Source organism: Paramisgurnus dabryanus, chromosome 20 (assembly GCF_030506205.2).
Source record: "Paramisgurnus dabryanus chromosome 20, PD_genome_1.1, whole genome shotgun sequence".
NCBI classification, from domain to species: Eukaryota; Metazoa; Chordata; class Actinopteri; order Cypriniformes; family Cobitidae; genus Paramisgurnus; species Paramisgurnus dabryanus.
In genome coordinates, this window is record NC_133356.1 from 6,728,064 (window position 1) to 6,754,746 (window position 26,683).

General features: G+C 36.1%; 2 protein-coding genes and 1 long non-coding RNA gene across 3 annotated transcripts; 1 reads left to right on the forward strand and 2 right to left on the reverse strand.

Moving 5' to 3' along the window:
- Positions 1-4,099: 4,099 nt before the first annotated feature.
- Positions 4,100-6,836, forward strand: marcksl1a (MARCKS-like 1a). Its single transcript, XM_065296151.2, has 2 exons — positions 4,100-4,367; positions 5,430-6,836. The coding sequence occupies exons 1-2, from the start codon at positions 4,296-4,298 to the stop codon at positions 6,027-6,029; spliced, it is 672 nt and encodes a 223-aa protein (XP_065152223.1). The 5' UTR covers positions 4,100-4,295; the 3' UTR covers positions 6,030-6,836.
- A 7,535-nt stretch (positions 6,837-14,371) lies between these two features.
- Positions 14,372-26,383, reverse strand: LOC135786478 (E3 ubiquitin/ISG15 ligase TRIM25). Its single transcript, XM_065295947.2, has 8 exons — positions 26,225-26,383; positions 24,882-25,577; positions 23,334-23,429; positions 15,910-16,143; positions 15,667-15,823; positions 14,924-14,965; positions 14,773-14,801; positions 14,372-14,564 (listed from the first exon to the last, which is right to left on the reverse strand). Exons 2-8 carry the CDS (start codon positions 25,428-25,430, stop codon positions 14,502-14,504), a joined length of 1,170 nt encoding a protein of 389 aa, XP_065152019.1. The 5' UTR covers positions 25,431-25,577; positions 26,225-26,383; the 3' UTR covers positions 14,372-14,501.
- Positions 18,015-19,856, reverse strand: LOC135786662 (uncharacterized). The gene is made up of 3 exons (XR_010546974.2): positions 19,379-19,856; positions 19,030-19,091; positions 18,015-18,870 (listed from the first exon to the last, which is right to left on the reverse strand). It is a non-coding gene; the product is annotated as an uncharacterized lncRNA (long non-coding RNA).
- Positions 26,384-26,683: the final 300 nt, after the last annotated feature.

Consider the following 26,683-nt stretch of genomic DNA (forward strand, 5'->3'; position numbering starts at 1 on the left):
TGAAAACTCGACTCAGTCTCGACTCAGTCTTAACTCCTAAAGGACTCGGTTTCGACTCGGACTTGCTTCCTCAAAGACTTGGGGCTCTATCTTACACCCGGCGCAATGCAGCGCAATGCGCGACGCAAGTGTCTTACGCTAGTTTCCACCCTAATTTTCACGTTTAGCACCGCGTTGTTTAAATAGCAAATGCATTTGCGCACCCTTTTGCGCCCATGGGCGTTCTGGTCTGAAAATGAGGTGTGTTCAGGCGCATTGTTGGCGCGTTGCTATTTTGAGGCAACTAAAATAGACTATGCCATTGACCAACAAAAACCTGGTCTAAAGTCAAAAGTCAATGGCGCAATGTGTTTTATGTTATTTAAAGAGCGCATTAGTATGCGCCTATAAACGGGAGGACAACGCGGGTTTGCTTATCACAAAGTACATGAATGCGCAGCAGCACAAAAATGCTTTTAAATATGAAAGATTAAAGGATTGAATGGAAAAGATTATTATTGAATCTCTTGGACATAAATGAGGACTAATTATGAGACGTTAGAAGGCACAAAGAGCTGCTTCACCTGCAGCCTGGTAAGTAAATAAATGCTTTGCTTTGAACAAATGCGTCTGTTTTTAAATGTTTTTTTAAATGCTACCTCACGGATTTATTATATGATGACTCTGTACCTGCGGATATGGTGAGATGAGAAACATTTTTAAGTCATGTTTAAAAAAAAAAACGCTGTCCAAAGTGCTGAAACGTGAGGAGAGCCGTTTGTAAATTCTTTATCTCCTGTTTGTTACAAATAAAGTATTTTTAGAGTACAAACCTTTTCTTACATACTTGTAAATAATTTTTTGATGATATTGGATAGCCATACATTTAAAGCAATTACAAGCCTGCTTTTTTACTTCCATGACTAAAAGAAAACGGGTTTTAAAGGTTTTAATAAAAAAATAACAATTTCAAGTGAAAAACAACACAATTATTTAACCTTAATCTTAAACTGGGGTTCTTCTTCCTTCGCTTAGTTTTTCAGTGTACAAAGTCCGTCATCTAAATAGGGATTAAACATAGCGCCAGCGCAACTTGCTTTTAAAGGGGATGAGAGCTGAGACTCTCATTGGTTTACTGCACGTTACGCCCAAAATACTCCCATTACAATAGGACCAACCCTTTTCGACCATGCGCTTGGCGCACAAACCATTTTTCTCGTCGTTAAATTAGCAAAAGTGGATTCGGACACGCCCATTTACACGTTGCGCTGTGCGCTTTAGACAATGCGCTTAGATCGTTAAAATAGGGCCCTTGGTCTTGACTCAGACTCGACTGTATTTAAAAACCAACGGACTCGGTCTCGACCCTTCAAAGACTCGATCTTGACTCAGCATAGGCGGTCTCGTCCCCATCACTAGATAATACTGCCCCTTTATCTGCACTATCCAACCACAACACTGCCATTTAGTGCAGAGATCAGCTCATTTGCATTTTTGCTCACACCTACAAAAAGTGGCAATTTTATCATGTTATAATAAATTATCTATATGATATTTTGAGCTCAAACTTCACATATGTACTCTGGGGACATCAAAGATTTATTTGACATCTTAAAAAAACTCTTTTGAAATGTCCCCTTTAATTTTTTTGCTGTCTGATAATAAAGAGATCTTTTGTGCTTGTGACCTTTGAATCTATTAGTGACTTGATCGCTTCACTTGAAAAGAATTTTCTTTTATGGAAACTTCTATCCTTTCATGTGTAGTTTTCAGTGTAATTTTGTGATTTCATTTGTAATGTAATTTAGGTGTTTTCCCAGTCTCTTCTGAAGAACTTCTTTCCAGAGGATCTTGTTCCTATCTGCTCTTTAACTCCGCCCATCAGGCTGTGGTGTCACAGTTGGAGGTGAATTATCCCGGAGCCCTGGGGCTCAATTCACTGTGTGAAGATCGTGGTGTGCTGAATGACAACAGAGATCTTTGGGTGGCAAACACATTCCATACATACCGATGGGGGGGATACGGATGGGAGTCTAGATGTCATCTTTACAACAGTGGGTGGGGCATTAGAAACGAACATGTGGCAGTTTAGCTCATATCTGGTCTTAATCTTATCTGGCAACATTTAGGAAATATAATGTTGGTTACTTATAAATAACAGATTCATTCATTCCTTCGTTTGTCTGGGGTTGTTTTTTTAAATAATAAAATACTCAGTTTTCTATATGAAGTAAATTCCAGTAGGAATTATGTTACACACAACTGAAAAACATTTATTTGATGAAATAACATGGTGATGCGTTTCTACACTCTTAAAAATGCCGGGTTGTTACTTTCAAATCATGATTGGGTCAAATATGGACAAACCCAACCCGTTAGTTTAACCTAGAAAATTCTAATGCTGGACCCCAGCTTGAAACCCCCTGCTCTAAGGGGTTCTTAAAGGGATAGTTCACCCAAAAATGTAATTCTGTTATCAATTACTCACTGTTATGTTGTTACAAATCTGTATAACATTCTATGTTATGATGAACAAGAAAGAAGATATTGAGAAATGTAACCAAACAGATAATGAGCCCCATTCACTTCCATAGTAGCAAAAAATAATACTATGGAAGTGAATGGGGCTCATGAATGGTTTGATTACAAACATCTCTCAAAATATCTTCCTTTTTGTTAATCAGAAGAAAAAAAAATATACATTTGGAACAACATGAAAGTAAGTAAATGATAAAATAATTTTTGTTTTTGGGTGAACTATCCCTTTAACACTTATTGTAGACACACAGAAAAACTACGCTGGTGGAGGTGGTGTATATTAATGCATTATAATGTGCAAAATAGACATTCAGAAATATCTTGACCACTTGAACTTTATTAGCTATCTATATTATTAAGATAAACAGGATACTTAACAGGATGTGAAGTAAAAGGGGAAATTAGCTATTGAGCGTGTTTTGTTTTTTTATTCATCTTTAGATTTTTTTTACTCGCTCTCATGTTTGTATAAATTTCTGTGTTCTGATGAACAAGAAGGAAGATATTGAGAAATGTAAGCAAACAGATAATGAGCCCCATTCACTTCCATAGTAGCAAAAATAATACTATGAAATTGAATGGGGCTCATAAATGGATTGATTACAAACATTTCTCAAAATATCTTCCTCCTTGTTCATCCGAAGGAAAAAAATGTATACAGATTGAGATTTGTAACAACATGAAAGTAAGTAAATGAGGAGGGAATTTTAATTTTTTTGGGTGAACTATCCCTTTAACACTCATCATAGACACAGAAAGCCTACGCTGATGGATGTGGTGTATATATTAATGCATCATAATGTGCAAAATAGACATTCAGAAATATCTTGACCACTTGAACTTTATTAGCTATATATATTATTAAGAACAGGATGCAAAGTAAAAGAGGAAATTAGCTATTGAGTGTTTTGTGCTGTGTTGTTTTATTCATCTTTAGATTTTTTTTATTTTGAATTTTTATTTTAATTTATCAGAATGTTTTGACATGCGGCAAACCAACTAATCCCTGAAAAATTAGGAAAATCCTTTGCTAATACTTGATATTTGTTGATAGCTGTGGTTTACCTATCAACAAATGATGTCACTTCCTGGAGTATGATGTCATTAAGGAACTACCTTTTGGTTTGAGGGCTGTACAAAAGACTATCAGGATAAAAAATGATACAGGTAAAAGACTTACAAACAAAATTAATATATAGATTATTTCATTTATAATTGAATAAATTAAAGCCCCAATAAGGAACATTTTGAGAAACTGCAACATCCTCACAAACCAAAGCTTTGAAATGATGTCAAATCCTCTTCTATGTTCAGCTGTGATGTTATGTCAAATTTTCATTTTTTAAAACCGGGTTCATCAACAAAGACATATTTGTATTCATAACTCAACACAATAATCACAAATGAATAAAAATAATAACTCATAATAAAGATATTAAGTCCAACCATAGTGTTAAAGCTAAAGATCCAGTATGTAGTCGTATGGCTGAATGGGGGAGACGAAAACCAACCCTCTGGTGCAGATTGGGTGGCGTAGCTGTTGGGTGGAGTCAAGCACACAAATACTCACACTTGTAGCTGTGAAACTCTTAGTTTGCTCTCCCCGTAGAGGCGTGTGGATTTACAACCAGCAACCAGCCTTTATTTTTCTCAGCTAAGCATTTTGAGGAAAAAACACAGACCAGGGATCCTGTATCAGCTGTGTTTGTATCTGAAGATCCCTTTAGGTTTTTCAGCATTTCTTCTCATTTTGAACTCATTGAAGACATACAGGAGTAATGGGTGCCCAGTTATCTAAAGGTGAAGCTACGGTGGACGGACAAGCCGTGGCTGAGAAAGCCAATGGTCAGGTGAGGATCTAGCCATATTTTGATGCTCTTTGAAATTTAAGGCAAATTCATTTTTTTATGATGTTGCACTTTAATTATATACATATATATTTTGGCAATTGTTATATTGACTCTGGTTAACAATTCATGCCAGTATGATAATTTATAGGATTTCCTAGCCTTTTGGATTCATAATTGTTTTTTCTTTTTTAAATATGTTTTCTCACGGTGCTTTAGTTGGTTACGTTAGTTACCAAAAGGTTCCTGTGGTTGTGTGTTGGCGCTGAAACTGGCAGTAACCCCGTTTGAGAACAAAAGGTTTCAAAGCTGCATGCAAATGATGCAGCGCGCTTCTGCTGATCTGCAAACAAAGCAATGCAATGCAATGCATGTGTGTGAATGCAGCAGCACTCATCTGGAGCTTCATGCCCCCCTTTACAGCAAATGCGCGCTACACCCTTCATATGCAACGAGCGTTGCCCTGTTTAATGCTATAAATCGATTATTTAGAGTAGATTTATATGTTTGTAAACACGTATTACCGTGCTATTGTCTCCCAAAACTGACGTTTATACAATAGTGTTGGCTGGTTCTCCAAATGCATATAAATACTGAAAAAGGGATGCGCGTTTTTTCTTGCTTTCAATGCCGTTGTCGTATTTTCCTTTGTTCCTCTTGTAAGCGGTATGTTTTCAGAGCTGTGGGTTTTATTTAGTGGCTCAACATCGCCCCCTTGTGCATGCAGTGTGTATTTGCTGCGTTGGTTTAGTGTAATTATATGCATCAGTTTTTGTAGATGTCCATCAACACCTCATATTTTAAGTCAGTAAGGTTAACCCTTTTAAGAGCTACACAGGTTTTGGGCTGGGTAAAGCATTTTGAGCTGGGTAGTGCACTTGAAATTAGAAAATGAACTGCATTAGAAAATATTTTTTCTTAAAGCATACATTAAAAGAAATGGTATCACTTGGGCTTTTCCTAATTTGCCTGTGCTAATAACTCATGATTGTAATTTTACATCATCCTCATTCTATACAGTTTTGGCTATATGAATATTTTAAGCGTTTCTACTTGTCTCTTCAGGAAAATGGTCACGTGAAAACCAACGGTGACGTTTCCAGCAAGCCGGAAGGCGATGCAGTGGCAGCAGACGGCAACGGGACCGCTGAGGTTGCCAAGGAAACAGAGGCAGGAGATGCCATCGAAGCCGCGCCTGCGACCGAAGCAGAAGCCACCAAATCAGAGGGGGAAGCGGCCAAAGAAACCAAAAAAAAGAAGAAATTCTCTTTTAAGAATTCCTTCAATTTCAAGGGCATTTCCCTGAAGAAGAAACAAAAAGGACGCGAGGAGGCGGCGGAGAACGGTGCCACGCCCACCGCCGAAGAAAAAGTGGAAGAAAAAGCTGAAGATAAACCCGAAGAGAACGGAGAAGCTGCCACAGAAACCAAAGAGGAGCCAGCTGCAGCAGAAACCAAAGAGGAGCCAGCTGCGGCAGAAACCAATGAGACGCCAGCAACTGAGACAGAGGCGGAGCCAAAGGCTGAAGGCTCCACCCAGGAGCCAGAAGCCGCACCCACAGAGGAAACCAAACAGTCTGAGGAAACCCCTGCCCCTGCCGAGACCACGCCTGAGGCGACCTCGGACCCTGAGCCGGCCACGGACCCTGAGCCGGCCACGGAGTGACCTCACTTCGCAGTGGCAACCAGACTGTTTTCCTTTATCGTTTTGTCTTTTTGAGATTGAAATATATAAATATATATATATATATATAAAATATATATGAGACTTGAGCCACAATCGTAAAGTTACAGCAATACTACAGTGAAACCGAGTTCTTATAACGCACCACATTTGCTGATAACTGTCACTTGTTAATGGCTTGTTCGGTTCTGTTCCCGACCCGTGTCTGGGAGGAGAGCTCTGTGGTGTGAGAACTGGGAATGCTGGGAATGCTCTGTGTTTGGATTACAACAACCGATGGACTGTCTGTCTCCGAGGAAAAGCAGGGTTTTTTTGGAAGAGTGTGGCTTCCTGTTCACAGTTTTCAGTCTTTCTCTTTTAAAATCAGTCATCTGATCCTTGAGTTTCCAGGGCTGATGAGTGAAATGACAAATTGTCCTCTTAGGATGTGGTGAAAGGACAATGTAAAACCTGCGAAAAGGTTTCATTTTCTTTTATAAATAGCTCTACATTCCAATTTTGTTAGCCCTGAAAACTGTAGCGTGTCAAGAGTGGATAGCTTTTAGTCTTAGTCAGTTTAGTATGATGTTTTTTTTACGGTTTTAATCAGTTCAGAGAGGTCGGATACATTTACACATCTCAATGTTTACGACAAAGGGGAATTAAACCACTGCTTTTTCGTATATATATATTTTTTGTTCTGTTGTGTCTCTGTACATACATTTTCTGACTCTCTTTATTTTGCTAACGTTTCCAGATGTTATTAAAAAGATGTTGTAAGATTAGGCCAAATAAATGTTTGACCCCCTCTTTCGTTTCATTGACTACTATTGTTTTTTCTAGGAACTATGGATGAAGTATTTTGAGCAATATTTAATAACAAATAAGGAGACAAGAATCTTGTGTGCTGTGAAATGGATTTCAAACCTCCTCTAAATGTAGCCTGAAACGGATTAGAAAAAACAGATTTCTTGATGTGGTTTTTAGCCGTTCACACGCTCTAAATGTGATTGTATTTCAATCGGATATGCAAATCAGATTTGAACTGACAGTGTGAACAAGGTCTAATACAGGGATTCTCAACCAGTGGGCCACGGCCCACCAGTGGTCCCTGAAGCGCCATCTGGTGGGCCCTGTTGGCAGTAGTAGATTACTGACAAATTATTTGTATTAAACTTATGAAAAATCTGATGCGAATTTAACATGAATTTATATGAATTAAAAGCGCTTATTCAAGATGTTTCAATCAAGATGATTCAATCACGTCATGTCAGATAGAACGTATATTCATTAAGATGCATTAACACTACACTATGTTATTGGGGGCCGCAAACAGCACATCTGTGTTGTGCCACATTTAAAGTCGAACACACTGGCGCCATATTTAATAGCTGAATTTTAATTAATTGCATGTGTAGAAATAATTTTAAATACAGCTCCCAAAAAAATTTATAGACCACTTCAGGTTTGCATTTTAAAATCATGTCTACATGTAGCCTATTTTTATCATTTCAGTTCAGACAGTGAACCTCAGGAGTGACATAAAGTCACTCCAACACAACAGCAATGTATAAGACTAAGAGCATGAAAGGACACGTGAAAGATGAGATTAAAAATCAGGGGTTTTGCATCAAATATTTCCTTTTGAATTGTTCCTAAAATAAAGTTTAAAACATTAGCATTGTGTTGTTAAAAATGAATTTGAATTTGTTTTCTTTGCGGTAAGCCTTTTCAAAATCTGAATCTTTTTTGTTAATTTGAACAGTTTCATTTTAATTTTTAATTTTTAAATTTAAATTCATTGATAGAATGAAACCAAAATTATTATTTTTACTTAAACTCATAGAATTAGATAAATTGAAATAGTCTCTTAATATTTTCTGAGGCTATATATTTTACCTTTAAAGCTGCAACTTCTCAAAGGTACTACCCTAAGTCTAAGCCTAAAAGTCCCCCTTTACATCTTTCACTTTATGGGGCAGTTTCCCGGACAGGGATTACTAGCACTAGACTAAAATAAATGTAAGGGATGTCCAAACTGAAAACATCTTGCACTGACATATCTTAAAATACATCAGTGCCCTTTGTTTTGCCTCAAAATGCACAGAGGTAATGTTTTTAGTTAGGCATGTTTGTTAAAACTAGTTATATTTCCTAATTAAACTAAGGCCTAGTCCTGGTTTAAGCTAATCTCTGTCTGGGAAACCACCCTTAAATGTTTTTTTTCTGCTCAAAATGACTCCTATGTGGTTTGGTTTATCAATTGGCAGCAATGACATTCCTTGTTTATCTACAGGGGTACCACAAGGTATACCTTTAGTGACTTTAGTGAGGCGAAAGGCATGTTACAATGCATCGTTTTCTGTTATTCTGCTAAACATAAAATAGTGTAGCAAACACCTCCCTCTGCTGGGCGAGATTATTACACTCAATTTACACGCAATTAAGCAATAGTCGACAGAAGCTGCACTAACAATTTACAGGAACAACTCTGCACATAGCTTCAATCTCACTTCACTGTACAGCAGAATACTGTTTAAAAAAAATAAGATACAAATAAAAACAGCATTTGTTTGTATGTGTGCGGTCTGTGAAGAAATTCTGATTTGAGAGTACAAGCATACATTTGTTTTGTATATTTATTATTATTTACAGCAGGGATTCTCAAATGGGATTAGTGGCCATGGGTTGATGAAAAAAATAATAAACTAAATTCAAATCATAAAATGTACATAATTTTATAATAAAAACATTTAAAAATTTAAAAAATAACACTTATATGCTCATTTTCCAGCTCCCAGACTTTGAAACGGCAAACAAGGAAAAGAATTATGATGATGACTTACATACTGTAGCATCCTGCTAACGTTAGCCAACTTAGTTTCCCATAAGTCCTGGAAAACCACACAGTGTAAACTCGACCATGATAATTTCCTGCTGCTCAATCTGGTCCAAGCTCCTTAACCCTTTATTTATTCTTTGACTGAACGCCTTGTAAAAGATGATTTTGTAAGCATAAAATCTTATTTCCTTCATCTCAAGATATTTCACTTGCTTTTACTGATCAGTACTGTAGCTAGCAGTTACATGGCAATCTGCAATGCGGTTATGAGACTCTGAGAATGATTCAATCACATGAGGACAAAGACCCCCCCCCCCAAAAAAATACGGATTCACTTACGACATAAATGGAAGGGTTTGGGGCGCACAGTCCTGCGCCCCAGGGCGGATCCAAAACCAGCCAATTAGAGCTCAGGTCACATGTTTTTACCCTTTTTACTGACCTACATTCACACTCGTTTGGGGTGCCCCCGAGACACACAAACATGACACACACACAACGAACTCAGTTTTGAATTTGATTTTTTTGATGAATGAACGATAACCAGCCCAGTCTCACGAAATTTCGTTATATAGTCACGTATTTTTTTGATTCTTTTTTCGTGCTATAATCACGAAATTCCGTGTTTTTTCGTGATCGTATAACGAATTCCTGTTTTCGTGTGATTATCACGTATTGGTTACTCAACTGTTTTGTCCTATTTTCTTACCATTGTCGCTTCGGTTTAGGGTTAGATTTACATAAAATGACATCCCTAACCAAACCCAACTCTAACCCTAACGCCAGGCGACATATAAAAAAATAAATCAGAAAAAATAGTATAAACCAATATATAAAGTGACATTCTAATGCAAGCACCAAATCTAACCCTAAACCGAAGCGACAATGGTTTAAAAATAGGAAAAAGCAGTTGAGTAACCAATACGTGATAATCACACGAAAACAGGAATTCGTTATACGACCACGAAAAAACACGAAATTTCGTGATAATAGCACGAAAAAAGAATCAAAAAAATACGTGACTATATCACGAAACTTTGTGAGACTGGGTAGCGATAACATGACTAACAGTGAAATCATACAACAAAATTATTTTATTTTGTATGAATTTGCACTATATATTTTACTTTTTGGTAACATGTTAAAGTAGCTTTCTTTTCTGGCCAACTGTGTGCACCCCCATTGACCAGCTGCCACTGTTCTGAAGCCATTCTGTTGTATACTTGCTCCGGTGTTTTGGGTCGTTGTCCTGTTGCATTGCATCACCCACCTTTTACACAGATTCAGCTGACGTACAGACATTCTTACATTATCCTGAAGAATTGTCTGAAATACTTGGGAATTCATCTTCCCCTCAATGATTGAAAGTTGGCTAGGATCTAATGCAGCAAAACAGGCCCAAATCATGAAAGTTTCCGGTAACACTTTATTTTACGACCCGCAAAGTACCGCGTAATTAAACCGAATTTACAGCGTACCTATTTGTAACAACAGAGTACCTCTACAGTACGTACTTTTAGTTATAAGGGAACAATATTTTAAGTTTGGGGTAATAAGGGGGTAAGAATATATGGAAAATTATTCTCTAAGTATTTCATAACTACAGGGTACCTATTGTAATATTACGTGGTATGTATGACTTACGTCTATGGGTAATATGTTTTTTTTTTCATATTTGCTACTTACCTGATGAAGTGTTTTGTATAGCCTACAGTTGATGTCTACAAGCCACTTCGGCATATAAAATATACAGTAACACACAATAAAAATAATAGCAACTTGTACCTCTTTGATCTGTATATGTATACATGAGTTACCAGGTAACTGTTATATTTGCGGGCTGTAAATTAAAGTGGGGCTTATTCCCCGATTGTTCTGTGTATGTACCAGGTAACTCTCATATTTGCGGGCTGTAAACTAAAGTGGGGCTTATTCCTCGATTGTTCTGTGTATGTACCAGGTAACTCTCATATTTGCGGGCTGTAAACTAAAGTGGTGCTTTGTTCACCTCTTGTTATTAATGTTATAGGGTGAATACCATAAACATACAGAATATTGTTATTTTTATTTTAAAACAACTTATTTCAAAACATCTTTAAAACACTATAATTAAGCCAACACTTAATGTTTATTATCACATAACTTTTATTTAAAATAAAAAGTCATGACAATTTTTCATTGTTTTTGCGGCTTGGCTTCCTCTGTTGGTGTTCTTGTCCACTCGGATGATGAGTTGATGTCGTCTCACAAATGCTGTTCTACATTACATATAAAAAACATAAATGAAAGCCTTCAGTAAATGTTTCTTCACTGTGCCTTGACAGAAACAGAGTTTTCTGAGCCAGTTACGTTAATAAATTTAGGCTAACTTATGTGCTAGCTAACCTGCTACCGTTAGCTGGCAACTTTCTTGAAAAAACATTGTTTGAAATGCGTGAGTCATGTATTAACAAAACCAGTCACCTTATCCAGCATGCGGATCCTGCTCACATCACTCGCAGCCGTACTCCACAGTGTAGAACGTTTTTAAAACCTCTTAAAGAAATTTCACCTCAGGATCGCGTTCCAGCAAACCTCCTGCAGACGGCCGCGCGCTCTACACCTGCGCAGTAGCCTACGCATGTAGTCGTCTTTTGCTTTAGCGGGAGCTGATGGCTGTTGTTGTTTCATTCTGGTTTGCCATTGCATAAATTATATTTGGCTAAAATACTTGTGTTTACAGTAAATAAATTGCAAAGCACCACTTCAAATATGTCTGCAAATGTAGGAGTTTCCTGGTAAATAGGGAATAAGTTGCTATTTTTATTGTACTTACCTTAAAAAAAAAGATAACCACATTAAATCAGCTGGACTTTTGTTATCAAAAGCAATTATATAGGCTACTAAAATAAAAGTGATCTGCTGTTATATTTATTTGCCGATGTGGCTCGTAGACATTGACTGTATACAACATTCAATAGTCGATATGAAAAATTCACAATAAAAAATAAATAAAACATAATTTCCCCATAGACTTGACTAAGTCATACATACCACGTAATATTACAATAGGTACCCTGTTGTTATAAAATACTTAGAGTATAAATAATTTATAATTCTTCATATTCTTACCCCCTTATTACCCCAAACTTAAAATATTATTCCCTTATACCTACAAGTACGTACTGTAGAGGTACCCTATTGTTACAAATAGGTACGCTGTAAATTCGGTTTAATTACGCGGTACTTTGCGGGTCGTAAAATAAAGTGTTACCAAGTTTCCTTCACCATACTTTTCAGGGATGATATGATGCCGTGCCCTTTCTACGCCAAATGTAGTGCTGTGCTTTTTGCAAATAGTTCAATCTTAGTTTCATCAGTCCACAAAACATTTTGCCAATACTGCTGTGATGTGTCAATGTGCTCTTTTGCAAACAAGACATGCAGCAATGTTGTTTTTAGTAAGCAGTGGCTTTCTTCATGGTGTCCTGTCTTGGATACCCTGCTTGTTCAGTGTTTTACGTATTGTAGACTCATCAACAGAGACGTTAGCAAGTTCCAATGACGCCTTGAAATCTTTGGCTGTCATTCAGGGTTGTTTCTTTACCTCATTGATGAGTTTTCGTTGTGCTCTTGGTGTCATTTTGACTGGGCACTTCTTGGTAGAGTAAAGTAGAGTAAGCAAAAGTCCCAAAGCGTCTCCATTTGTAGATTGTAGACTGGTGAATTTCTGAAGTCTTTGAAATAACTTGCTCTTTTTAGCCAGGCATGGTTCACATAAGCGTGTTCTTCTTGTGCAGAGCAAATTCAAACTTTGAGGGGTTTTATCAGTCAGAGTAGCTGCCCACATCTCCAAACGCATTATCCAGTTAGCTTTTATTATTAACCCAAGGGTTAAAATACTTTTTTCCACAAGCACTATGAGTTTTTTTGGATGTTCTCAATTGAAAGGGTGGATTCACTACAGTGGTTCAGTCTGTAGGAACGCTGAAATGACTGAGAAATGTTAACAGCAAGATGGTGTAAAACTATGTAGGTCAATTATTCTCCTTCTGCAACTTATACAAATGACGTAAATAAGTGCAGTTATGATAGCAAAATATGTGGGAGAGCTTTGCTAGAATATAAAAATAAAATTTAAATCAAAACTAAACAACAGATTTTTAAATGAAAAGGTTTAATAACAGGACTGACTTAAAGTTCCAATTGAAATGGTTACACTATGCATGAAATCGTAAATACATACAATTAACTGTTTCCAATGTATGTGAGATCAGGGGCGTCATGCACCAATATTTTTTAGGGGGGCACAGTGTGCACAGCTCACAGAAATATGTGCATACACAGACATCAAACGAAATATATTATAGAGCTTTCAGTCTTTTCCATGGCACCTACATTTCTAATAATCTGAACACCCCTGCCTTCAAGCTATAGCCACATGATTGATTTTATTGTTTAATAATGATTTAAAAAAATATGTTTAGATAAAATTATTAGAGGAACAGATTTTTGCATTAAAATTTACCTCATATGTGAGCATGTGTGATTCCACGCCCCCACGAACTTCGGCTTGGTACCAAGAAGATGAATCTAGAAATCTCTACTAATATAACGTTGAGACGGTCACATTTTAAACCATACATTTTCTACACAGAGGAGGTTATCTGCACATTACAGTACTGGGGTTTGGAAATGTTGTAAGCGTTTCTTACACGTTTCAATTCCTCAGATAGCCAAATGCAGGAGCAACAGCAAAGCTCGTGAGCGCGCTCAGATGCTGAAGTCTGCGACTACACTGACTGCAGCGCCTGCCGCCAGAATAAAGTTAAAGTAACATGATCAAAACACTATCAAAAAGGCAAAATCTCTGAAAAGTGACAAGGATGCAGCACAGAATTGATAATATTGTGCACATTAAACAGATTAAAAAACAAGTAACAGATTAATGCACGCTTCTTTGATTTTGAGGTTGCATGCAAAATCCATTTGGCTCAAAAAACTTAGGGGGAACGTGCCCCCTCAGTTTCAATGGGCATGATGCCTCTGTGTGAGATATTACCTGATAGTATAAAGAACAGAGAAAGAAAGAAAGTTTAGAAGAAAGAGAATCAACATTGAGAACTGGAATCTCGGCCAAATGGCCTAAACCCAAGAACTCAGGTGAAAAGGAAAAGCAGAAAGCAAAAGGCAAAGAGCTCATGAAAACCTTGACCTTTATCCTCTATCCCTTGACCATGTGACTAGAACCTAACTTGATACATTCAAATTAACCAATCAGAAGATCACCTTTAACCCCCACTGTACTTGACCAAACCCAACATAATATATTCAAACTGATCAATCAGAAGACCATCTTTAACCCCCACTAGATGAACGACTATGCCAATAGTCAATGAGCACAGGAATGCAAATGGTACAGGATGGAAATGGGGGTTGTGACGGAATAATACATTCCTGTATTTTCAATCTTACACAATAAAGACATAAACAGATCAAAATTTTTTGTGTACTTATTTTTAGACACATTATGTTTGTCAATACCCTTGACTTAGATGAAGAACAGATCACATTTTAGGACAAATTTATTCAGAAAATCATGAAATTCCAAAAGGTTCACATATATATATTTTTTGCCACTGTAGCCTCCACATTCAGTCGCTGTCGGCCAGGACAGACCATTCTGGTATCCGATACGGAGATGCTAGATTTGAGGGCTGTCAAAAGATTAATCGCGATTATTTGCATACAAAATAAAAGTTTGTGTTTGCATAATGTATTTGTGGATTGTTTTTTTTGTAATGATTATGTATTTTTGCTCAAAAGCAGAAAACATGGTAAAGTATTGAATTGCTCTGCTGAATTTGGTCATACAATCTGGTTACTTCATTTTACATTCATTTAGAAGGTTTGTGTTATACTCACATAAATTTCGGGGCTGGACACAGGTTCGACTGTAGAAATATCAAAAGAATAATAGGAAAAGTGAAATGAATCAAAGAATAGATTATACAAGGTTAAATGATAACATTTCTAAATGTATGAGCATGTTTTATTTGGTAAAAAAGTAACTTACTCATTACAGACATTTCGGATATTTGAACATCACCCACATTGACTGTGAAGACAGTGTATACATTTCAATGAATAAATAAACTTATCAGTCAGATGTTGTAAAGTATGACATTGTTGTACAATATTTTAGAACCACTCAAATTAAATGTTAGTAAGCATAATCTTTATATTGCTTACTTTTTAATTAATTAAAAACTGCCCCCCCAGTAGGCTGACTGGTTAAGACATAGTACTTGTATTCTCCTTTTTATCTGTAATACTTTATGGGGCGGTTTCCCGGACCAGGATTAGCTTAATCCAGGACTAGGCCTTAGTTTAATTAGGAAATATAACTAGTTTTAACAAACGTGCCTTACTAAAAACATTACCTGTGTGCATTTTGAGGTAAAACAAAGGGCCCTGATGTATTTTAAGATATGTAAGTGCAAGTTGTTTTCAGTTTGGAGAGCTCTTAAAAGTGTTTAAGTCTAGGACTAGTCTAATCCCTGTCCAGGAAACTGCCCCTGAATGATATAGAGTCCTGTGCAAAAGCCATTTGACTTTAGACCAGGTTTGGTCATTTTCAAACCAGCAGATTGGTGTAAGTGCATTTGTTATATAAACAACGTGGTGCTAGACGTAAAAATGATAACTGCGGCTGGCTAAAACTAGCAAAAAACAACTGCGTAGTGCCTGTATATGACCTATATAAGATATGGTCCATTACCTTAAAACAAAAATTGTTCTTGATCTGCATTAGTTTACCTTTTCTTAATATTTTGCCAATGTGCTCTTTACAGACTTCATCTAATTTTCTTTTCAGCTCTGTAACAGATTTTTCAACATCCCCAAATCGCACAAGGTTATTAAAAGTCCTCTGCAAAACTGGGAACATAGGCGTTTCAGATCTGGAAGCATAATTCTGCAAACGCAAGGAAATAACTGGATTAATGCTAATGTTTCATTAAAAAAATATCTTTTTTTAAAGATTAAATTAATACTTTTCACCTGGAAGAAATTAATGTGATCTTCTGTTTGTAAAAGCAGCTCCAGATCAATATTTTCCTTCTGCAGGTCACTTATCTCCTGATTAAGCTTCTGTATGTGATCCTGAACTTTTGTTGTTTCTTTCATCTCTTGAGCTGTGATTACTTCGCTTACTTCTTTGTTTTTTTTTCTAATGGAGCGTATCAACTCACTGAAAATTTTGTCACTGTGCTTGGCTGCTGCCTGTGCAGAGTCCTGATAGATGACACCAACGAGTAAGTAAAAAATAATATGGTGAAAATATCTCATTTAGGGCATTAAAGCTCACAGATAATCACAGATTATTTTGTGACAGGGGCAATTAATTTTATAGCACTATCCATTTATTTCTGTGTTATCCAAGAAGAATGTTGGTCTTATGAGTAAGGGCAATTATTATCATTATCCTTTCTCCAATGCTACAGCTTCTCTGGTAGCATCATTTAGTTGTCTTTGCAACCTGGTAAACCGCAGTTTACCCTTGCCAACACAAACCCTTTATTTAATTCTTATAAAAACAAGTTGAAATTGTTTAACTTAATTTGTTAAGTTAAAGTAAGATAAACATATGTTGATGTGACAAAAATGCTGATTTTTTATGTTAACTTATGGCATGAGCATTTTAACTTTTTGCTACACAGTTGTGTACGTTAGACTTTAATACTAACAGCTGGTGGTGGGTTATAAAAAGTAGATCTCAATAAAATTTCTGTCAGTAACAATAAGCAGAGGCGCGGGAAGATATTTTCGGTAGGGGGTGCTGGGGTGGCGATGCAGCCGGGTGGGGTGGGGGGGGTGGGGTTGGGATGGAGTTATAACATTTTAAAGTTGTTCACAAGCTTTTTATTCTGCAGACAACTCTACCTATAAATGTCTTCTTTTAAAAACTCACTCGCACCTCCCATCCACAAAGTAAAGATGAGCTTACGGCGCACACAAACTAGAGTTTGAATTCTCTGCCAGGGTCGTGATTTTCTGCTACTATCCTCTAGCCGGCAATTGATTAAGCATATTTTCCATTATTACTTTATTAGCCTCATTGGGTGGGGAGAAAGCTATGCCATATAATCAGAAATATTATATATAGACTAGGCCAAAGTAACAAAGGTGTCCAAAAAGTTACACAAATTACAAAATGCTTTGTAAAAGTTACAAAATGCAACGCGAGTCATGTGCGGAGTCTCCTCTGGCACTCTTCACGCACCGGGTCTGCTGTTCTGTAGCTTAAGTGCAACATGGAGTTTAAAGATGTAAAGAAAAAAAGAAAAACAGGAGAATTAACTTTGAGCATGTTTGCAGGAAAGTCGAAGGCATGGAAACAGTTTATGTATACATTCTCACTCGTGCCAGTAGCCTATACGCCTTTTTTGTTTTCCTTTGCTTAAGTTTTTACTATTTCTAAATTCTAACATGGAAACTTTATTGACATCACTCGAGTTAAGGCGATTAGTGGACCTTTTAATTCATGGGTTTCATTTAATTCTATTTTTTAAACGTAAATGTAATATTTTTGTCTTAAGTTTTGTTTCAGTTTGCCATGCTCCTGCACGGCGGTGTAAAAATAAGATATTTTTCGACTTTAAAATTCGAACATCATATCCTAAATTGTCGGAATATATTCCGTATAGATTCATTTGATTTATAGATTTATAAAATCGATGCATGGGAATAATTTAAATACATTTTTGAAATGCCCACCACTCTCAAATGCGCATGTTCCTTGTTGTACATAGAGGCTTTACACTTTAGTTCCTTTCATGTCGTTTTAATCATTTAATTCAATCTTTTTTACTTTAAATGTTACTTTAAATGTTCTGTAACATTTACATGTGCGTTAAACACCGCAAAACAATTTGGCTATATTTTTAAATAGTTTTTGAAAAGATGACATTTCTCTGATATGCAGGATGAGGAGTCAGTTGGAGAAATAACGCTAGTCCTCGGGACTTTTGGGCTGTGTGATTGAAAAAATCCAAAATTCTCTTCTGAGACATTGCGAAGCTGATAGATACAGATAGCCTAAATGCATTCGTCATTGTGGCTGTGAGTGTGCATGCTTGTCTGTTATGCTTATACGTACACTGTTAACGATTTCCCTGTATTTTTACAGTACGGTACTGGCAGCACGGTTGCCAGTAAGTTACTGTATTTTGGGTTTACAGTACTGTACTGTAATACCATTTTACAGTACACAAACTAGTACTGTATAGTTACAAAGCAGTACTGTACTGTAATTTTACAATATTTTATTACAGTAGTCTATTTTTACAGTAATTTACTGTAATGTCTATATTGACCCATAAATACTATTTATTACTTATTACAGTTAATACAATAATATTATATAAAATAGATAGAGATTTAGGTTTAAATCTATAGTTATTAATATGGTAAAAATGCTATCCTTGACATGACATAATGAATTAAAAGGCAATCCAAGCAATGTTTGTATCAAAATTTTATTTAAAAAAACATTTAATTGAAACAAAACATTTAAAACAAGATTTTAAACAATAATAAACATATAATCAAGTAACATAAAATAAAATCAACAAGTATAAACAAGTTTGGAGACCCCTGCTGTAACATATTTAACTCTGGCAAATAGAACACTGTTCCATAGTTTGAAGTTTTCAGTTTAAAGTCCATCATCGACTAAAAGGTAACATTTCACTGTGGTAAAAAGAACACTGGCCCATAGTTTTAAATATTCTACTTGAATTTCATTTAACACTAAAAATAAATGCATTAAACTGGCAGACAGACCACAGTGGCCTTTACTTTGAAGTCGTCCATTCGAACTCAATCAGGGACTGCATGAAGCTGTTCACATGGGGGTTAATGGCCACAGCTTTTCTCTGCACCAAGTTCCTTGTCTTTTTGCTTGCTCCTTGTCTGGATGTGCATTTTTTCCCATCTTTGGAATTAATTCTATCCAGAAACCTGTTAGAAATATCATAAACATTAAGTCAACAAATATAAGATAGAAAAAGATTCTTAAAAAATTTAACTCAGCCTTGAATTTACCCCTATTCTGAAACCTTTTGCTCTTATTCTACTGTTCCACACCTAATTACATTAAAATACAGAAGATTCACTTACCTCGGAACAAACTCTTTCCTCAATGGACAGCATCCACATGGATCATGTCATGATTGAATGTCCTGAACAGAAAGTAAAATTGTTACTGATTTGGACACAACTTTTTATTCTGAAAACAAAATCTTTTGTCAATAAAGTCCAGGGACACCTCTGCTAAATAAATACAATTATTAAATTAAATTTCTTATAACCAAAGTCTGAATATTTCTGTTTGTATATTTCTACATGGCAAACTAAGACAATTGTGTACATGTTGTGTATGGTCGTGTTACAGTGTTGTGTGTGGGAATTGTGAATGAGTGTATACATGGGTATTTAAAGAAACTGTAGTGGTAAAGTGCAAACTTACCGAACATAATGTGCTTGGTGTGTGTCTGGTGTCACCCATTGTGCCTCCACATCTGCCTTAACTCCTGAAAAGTGCAATGACACTCATGTAAACTACAAATAAAAAGTGATCAGCACATTCCTGTGTACTTTTACATGTGACGTGAAAGCATTTAATATTGCAGTCGAAAAAATACATGACTTGTAACTGTACATCATGTACTTGCCTGGTGCCTTTAAAGATGATCCATCTTACCCAATCCAGTTTACAAGCAATGGTAAGACTGTAAAAAAGACAAATGTTACAAAATCTGTTAGCCATAGAAATAAGTAGACATTGTGAAGGAAATGGTAAAAGAAAATTTAGTAACACTTTACTATAAGAGTTTATTCCTTAACATTTGGTAATGCCTTAGCTAATATGAACTAACAATGAACAATATATTTTACAACATTAATAATATTTGATAATGTTCATTGTGCAGAGACAAAGTGATTGATTTAAAAATGTATTAAGTGTTTAAATCTAATATCATGCTATGCTAACAAATAAAACATTACTGTAAGTGTTAAGTCAGTTGTAAAACAAATATATAAATATATATATATATTAGTTGTTATATTATATATAAATATCTAAATAAGTCTTTTTTAAATTATTATTCTATAACATCTTGTCTACAGAAAATCTCTGAAAATGTCTCGTTTAGTGCAGAAAATAGCGATTTATAGTGACAAGGTAAAAAGACTGTCCCTTTAATGTTTTACCCGGACGGCTGCGGTGTAACACTATTTCACGCAAAGTTTTTTAACAAGTTAGTAGCTAGCTGCTCACTTTAAAGATAAACATGATCGCCTAAATCTGAGCAATCCTGGTGATGCCAGTTTCCTACACGATGTTATAATGGACTATTTTTACATCAAGAGATGAAGGATCAGATGACAGAGACGAGAAGACAAAGGTACGTAAATGCGGAGCCCATTCTCTTTTCGTGCATTGATTTGATGTGTTTTGGAAACTTATATATACAGCGTGTAATGCATCTGAAGTGGTGGAAACAATATGCCATAAAAATGTATTGGACAACTTACTGGGCGTGTAAAACGCTTAAGAGAAGATATTCTCTGCTTTTGCTGATATAAGTTACCGTAATATAATAACAACAACAATAAGCGCGGCAATCCCTTTCGTTCATCCGATATTAAGATGAGCCCAGGTCTGAATTATATTTGGTCGAAGTTAAAGCTGCGATGAGTTCGATGCATGTATCCAGTTAAATATGAGGTTTCTTGTTTTCACTTCTGTGGAGGAGTTCGGTACTACAGTATGCTGTGTACGGCGTGTCAAGTCCTATCTGTTTACAACCACGAGTTAGCCTTACCAAACAGTCGAACTTCATACTTTTCTCTGACGCTAACTGAACGGATGAAACGCCGTCAACGACCGTTATGCTGGGACCGCAAGACCGCGCTGGCGGGTTGTCTTTGTCCATTTCGTTAAAAATAGTTTCATTGTCACCACACTTTCAACACAATATAAACTCACCAAACCGTCATAATTTAGTTAAAACAACCCTATATTCATTTAAAAAGGTGTAAAGCGAGTTAAAGCAGCGGTAGACATCTGTGTGTAACGTTTACGTTAGCTTAATTTCTGAGGGAGATTGAAACTTTGTTGGCGACCGTTTTTCTCTCTCATTGCACGTTTAAAACAATATTGTGACAAACTATTGACAACATTCTTAAACTAAAAATTAAGTTTTCATGAAACAGAAATATTTCAAACTTACCGAACTGACAGAAATCAATCGTCCTCCTTCAGCTGCAGCCAGGAGTTGTGCTCTCCCTCTGTCTGTGTGATTTGACGTTGGCGCACTTTCACTGATTATTGCAAGTACACCTGGCACATTACAGCAATGGCTACAGCAAGGTTACATCAAGACCAAAATATACTGTAAAATTTTCCCGCTCAAACAAATTTACCCAGAATGCATTATGAACTGCAGTACTGTACTGTAATGTATACATACAGTATAGTACTGTGGATTTTTACAGTACAGTGCTGCTAAATCTACAGCGACATCTAACAGTGTATAGACGGGTTGCAGGTTTACTACAGGGTGCGCAGCGCGCATCCATGAGGCAGAAAGCCCGCTTGGTGAGCTGATCCGCTACTGCAACAACCTTAATTATTGAAGCTGTCTTTATTGTTTGTATATAAATAAAACTTGATTTTAGTTGGATCTGTTTTTCTGTCTTTATTTTTGCAGTGTTACTGTGATACATGTATGAATTATAATGTTAGGCTAGTAACGTAATAGTCGCATCTATGTTAACATCAGGCACCCAGCACTGACTCTGTTGGTACTATTTTCCCACGCAACAACTCCTTGGTATTTTGACTTACAGACACAGCTAGCCTACAACACAATAGACATCTCTTCTTTCTGCCTCTTGGTTGCGCGCAACCAGTTAATGATGTTGCCGTGCAACCCGTCTCTTCGCAGGGCTGAATCGCAATCACGTCGTCAAAACAAATCTGATTGGCTAATAAACACTGAATTAAATTAAGTCATTTTAAAATTACTAAAATTATCCCTCTCTTCATCACACACCCCAAGCATGACATACAAAATGTCTTGGAACAGAAACAAACAATCAGAGATATTTATAAGCCATCATTTTATTGTCATCACAGTTTTAAATCTTTGCCACCAGGGGGTGCTGCAGCCCCTGCAGCACCCCCACTTCCCGCGCTCATGACAATAAGTGCAGTTTTTTTTACTGATGCTAGAGCCTTTCTTCAGTCATTAGTTGCTGCCTATGTACTGTTTCAATTCAAAGTTCACATCAGTTAAAATGCCCAGATGTGTTTTGCTACTGTCATTTTATTGAGGATGCATTGGACTTATAACAGTCAATTGCTCGAGTAGGATTGTGATATTGCTCTATATCATCACGGCAGTGATTAGGCCAGAAGCATGAGGCCATCACAGCCGTGATGATATAGAGCTATATGATATTGCTTTTATACAACAGTTTGACAGCACATGTTTAAAGAAAGAAAACTAGAAAAGTTATTTTAAAAGCCTCTTTTTTGGGGAACTACTTTCTTCCGCCATGGATTTGTAGGCCAGAATGACAGGTAACACTTTCGGCTGTGTGTTTTCAATGTAGTAACTCAATAGTTAGAATAACCGTTTCTTAATATTACCGTTTCTTGGTCACAAAGTGCTCTGCTAGCAGCCTTTTCAGTCAGAGATGAGCGTATGACTCACGTGTTTAAAGAAGCCTCCCTCAATAATTCTAAAATGACGGCGGAATGATACAAATGGTGAAGCGGTTACTGTGGTGTTATTAGTAGAATATCGCATAGCTGGGAAGAGTTCTTAGCCATCAGATTTGAGAACCAGAAAGAACTGTTGTATAATTGTAATTTTAGCATGCGATTTACATGTGTCTTGCCCCATTCAAGTAGATAGGACTTTAGGCTTGCATGACTGAAAAACCTGCCTGGAGCTGGAGGTGTTGCAAACATGGCTGCAGAAGGACTAAAGGGATTTTGATATTACTAATAAGTAAACTAAAGTATAATAAAAAAACGAATTTATTTAGAATTTAACTGTGTACAATCTATTATAGTACAATATAGTTGTGAATGATTGTCAGCCACCTAAAAAATCTTGGTGGTAAAGCTTTTGACCTCTTCTTTCATGGGATTTACTATTGCAGCTGATTACACAACAAAAAAATACAATTTTTATTACTGAAATGAAGCAAGTGAATAAACAGCACTCTAGCTACTGAACACCATAGGATGATTTCCCTACAACCTGTCTGATGAGAAGTTACTTATGACATTTATGTTTATTTACAGCAATCAAACTAAGCACTAAAGATAATATTTAGACAACAAGAATCATTAATTTGCGTTGAATTTAAGTGAAACTCTTCATACAGTTCTCCATTGCACTCACCTTCTGAATTTTAACAGTGTTATTTAACTCCTGCACATTCCTTTTTATTTCTGTTATATTCTGTATAACAACATTCTTTTTTATTTTTAGCTCCTCCTGAGGATGAATAGAATAAATAACTGTTACAATACAATAATCAGTAATGGAAGGAAAGCAGGTCATTTTTTTAAATAAATATAATTTTAAAAAGTAGTTTAATTTAAAAGTGGCTTTAGTTCAGTATTGTAAGGACGCATCATGTGCCACTCCAGAATAATCTGGAAAAAAATGAGAAACTAAATATATTCAGCAATGGAAAAATTAAAATACCATTTCAATAGTCCCTTTCAGTTTTTCCAGATTAACTATTTCGTTCAATAACAATTATAACTTTTGTTTTATTCTGTCAACTACCGACAACATTTCTGCCAAATTCTTAATAAAAAATGTTTTTATTTGCATTCATTTACTGAAAATTTAAATGGGGAAAACATGGTCAAAATAACAAAAAAATGTGGTGTTTTTCGCTCTTCAATACTGCAGAGAAACAAGTTCAAATTAATTTTTCAACAACACAATACTAATGTTTTTACATTTATTTTAGGAATACTTCAAAAATGACATTTTTATGGGAAAACACTGATTTTAAGTCACATCTTTTATGTGTCTCATCATGCTTCTCAGTCTTTTACATTTGCTGTTGGGTGACTTTGTCATTCCCAAGGTTTGCTTTTGTTGAAATTCAACAGACACTGGATGGAAATGGTCACAATACATCTAGAAATAATGATTAAAGTCAAAAGTGGAGTGGTCTCTTTTAATTTTTTACATGGCTGAAGAATAATATAAATAGGCCTATATAATAAATTAAAATATATATTTATTTTCAACAGCTGGTTATCACCACACCTTTCACACTTCCTCCAAAACTCCACTTTTCCAATATGGTTGTGTCATTGATGTATGATTCAGAGGTCAATGCAGTGTCTATGTACAGTATGCATTTGTCATCACCTTGGGCCTTGCCTGGTTTTTCCACTCCGCTCTTGCGGATGCTTGTTGCCACTTCTTTGTGTACAATTTTGAGTGTTTTCTACCTGACCAGCCCCTGTATGATCTCTGTGCCTATTGTTTGCTGATTTGGACTTGTTTGACTGGATTTTATTGGTAAATGAATTGTGAAAAGTGAGTTGCCAAATTTAAGGCAAGTTTGTCAAATGAATGCCTACCATTTGGATATTTTTATTTACTTTTGCCTGTACTTTTTAATCTATTATTCCAGTATTCCCTTTCCCTAATAAACATTTACTAACTTAGTGCCGAAGGTATTCCTGAATGCTACAGGACGTGTCCTAGATGAAAATAAATCCTGTGACGTCATTGTCTAAATTATTGGTCAATGCTTTAGGGGCATTTGTCTTGAATTATATACCAGTGCTCTGTCAGAAGGGGTTCACTTTATATATGGGTCAGTGAGAGATAAAGATCTTTGAGATGATAATTTAAAAAAATCAAGACCTTAATGGATTTACTGACTTAGAACAAGAAAATATTTTCTTATCATCTTACCTTTTTGTCTGCCATTTCTTTTACAGCTGAGAATATGTTATGTCCTCTGTGCTCATTTATACATTCTACACAAATACACTTCTGGTCATCATGACAGTAAATCTCCAGAGCTTTGTGATGTTGAGAGCAGATCTGCTGCTGTAAATTTGGGGTAGCATTCACCAGGTTGTGTGACTTCAAAATTTCAGACTGGACGTGAATTTGACAGTAAGAAGCTAAACACTCCAAACAAGACTTGATGGCTTTTAGTTTTCGTCCTGTACAAACATCACACTCCACATCTCCGGGTCCAGCTTCTGGAATTCTCCTCCTTTCCTCTACGAGTTCAGCCAACACAGTGCTTCTGCTGAGAGTTGGTCTTTTGTTGAATGGTTGTCTGCATGTGGGACAGTTATACCCTACCCTCTGATGATGACTCCTATCCCAGAACCTACCAATACAGTCCTTACAGAAACTGTGCCCACAAGATGTAGTTACTGGGTCTTTGAATAGCCCCAGGCACACTGAACAGTTTAAAGGATTTTGAGCATCAGAAATATTACCTGCCATTTTGATCCTTTTAAATAACGTATAAGGTTTCACAGAAACAAAGTGTGTTTGGTATCCTTGGTGTACTCATGCAATGCAAATAAATGGGAGTGGCTTCTTTCCAAATATAGGACAAGTGTTTCAGCTAATTTCCAGTGGGTCTGGTTTCTAACAAAGAAAAATGGAACAATATTTACTTTATTTTAATGGGTTTGGAAAAAAGCAGCTTGATGTACCACAGAGTGGTATAGTCGAAGGTGTAATCAATAAGTGGAGAGAAGCGTTTTAAATAGTTTAAAGAAAACTAAGTTCGATTAAATAAATGAATTTATTTTGTGTGTGTGTATGCGTGTGTGTGCATGCGTAATGTTTTACTGATGATTGAGTTCATGCATAACATCTAAATGTTTACATTTACTGCTGTTATTAAAGCAAACTCTGCTACTACACATTATTTTCGTTTTTATATTATGTTGTTTGTGTGTCCTGACATTTTATCCTACCCGTCAGATTGTCCGCCAAATAATTCAGTTCATTTGTGAAATCCATTAAAATTAATAAAAGTATAAAAAGATAACAGACTGACAGATGCAGCATTCTGCCTAATATCTTTTGGAAGACAAATGGAACAAAACAAAGTAATCAACATGTTTAGCTTTTGAATAAACCATTTTTTTTTTTTTTGTCAAAATGCTTCCACTATTAAAACCTTGTAGTGTTAAAATGCACTCTTGAGCCAAATCAAGCAGTAATGTATATACAATAATCTATACGCAGTAATCTAAACTGCTTTAGTATAATGTGTGCTCACTCACCTCAGCATTTACATCTCTTGATCATGTTTTGATATTTTCCTTTGTGGGCAAACATGCATGTTCTGCTCCTATAAAATTAAAACTTTCCGAAACTCTGCTACATAAGTGCTGTGTCCTCTAAAGCTTTGTCCAAATACCCACACTTTCGTTTTTGCACACCACACATGACCTAGTTAGACATAATTCCTGTATTTGTATACAGTAAGTGCTCTTGCAGGTGCACGGTCGTTTAATCCAACCAATCAGCGCGAAGAGGTGTTTACTGTATATATAGGCAGTAATCACCTTGAAGCTTGACTGGTTTTTCTACTCCGCTCTTGCGTTTGGGGCATTTGTCATGAATTATATACTAGTGCTCCGTAGGAAGGGGTTCACTTCAGTGAGAGATAAAGATGTTTGAGATGATAATTAAAAAAATAGGGTGGGTAATTCTACATGCAAACTTCGTATCTTCACGCC

Coding starts and splice junctions, on each gene's coding strand:
- marcksl1a (XM_065296151.2), top strand. CDS start 4,296: ATGGGTGCCCAGTTATCTAAAGGTGAAGCTACGGTGGACGGACAAGCC. Junction 4,368..5,429: donor CTGAGAAAGCCAATGGTCAG/GTGAGGATCTAG, acceptor TTGTCTCTTCAG/GAAAATGGTCACGTGAAAAC.
- LOC135786478 (XM_065295947.2), bottom strand. CDS start 25,430: ATGGCAGGTAATATTTCTGATGCTCAAAATCCTTTAAACTGTTCAGTG. Junction 14,966..15,666: donor TGGCAAAATATTAAGAAAAG/GTAAACTAATGC, acceptor CTGTCTTCACAG/TCAATGTGGGTGATGTTCAA. Junction 14,565..14,772: donor TGTCCAGCCCCGAAATTTAT/GTGAGTATAACA, acceptor ATCTTTTGACAG/CCCTCAAATCTAGCATCTCC.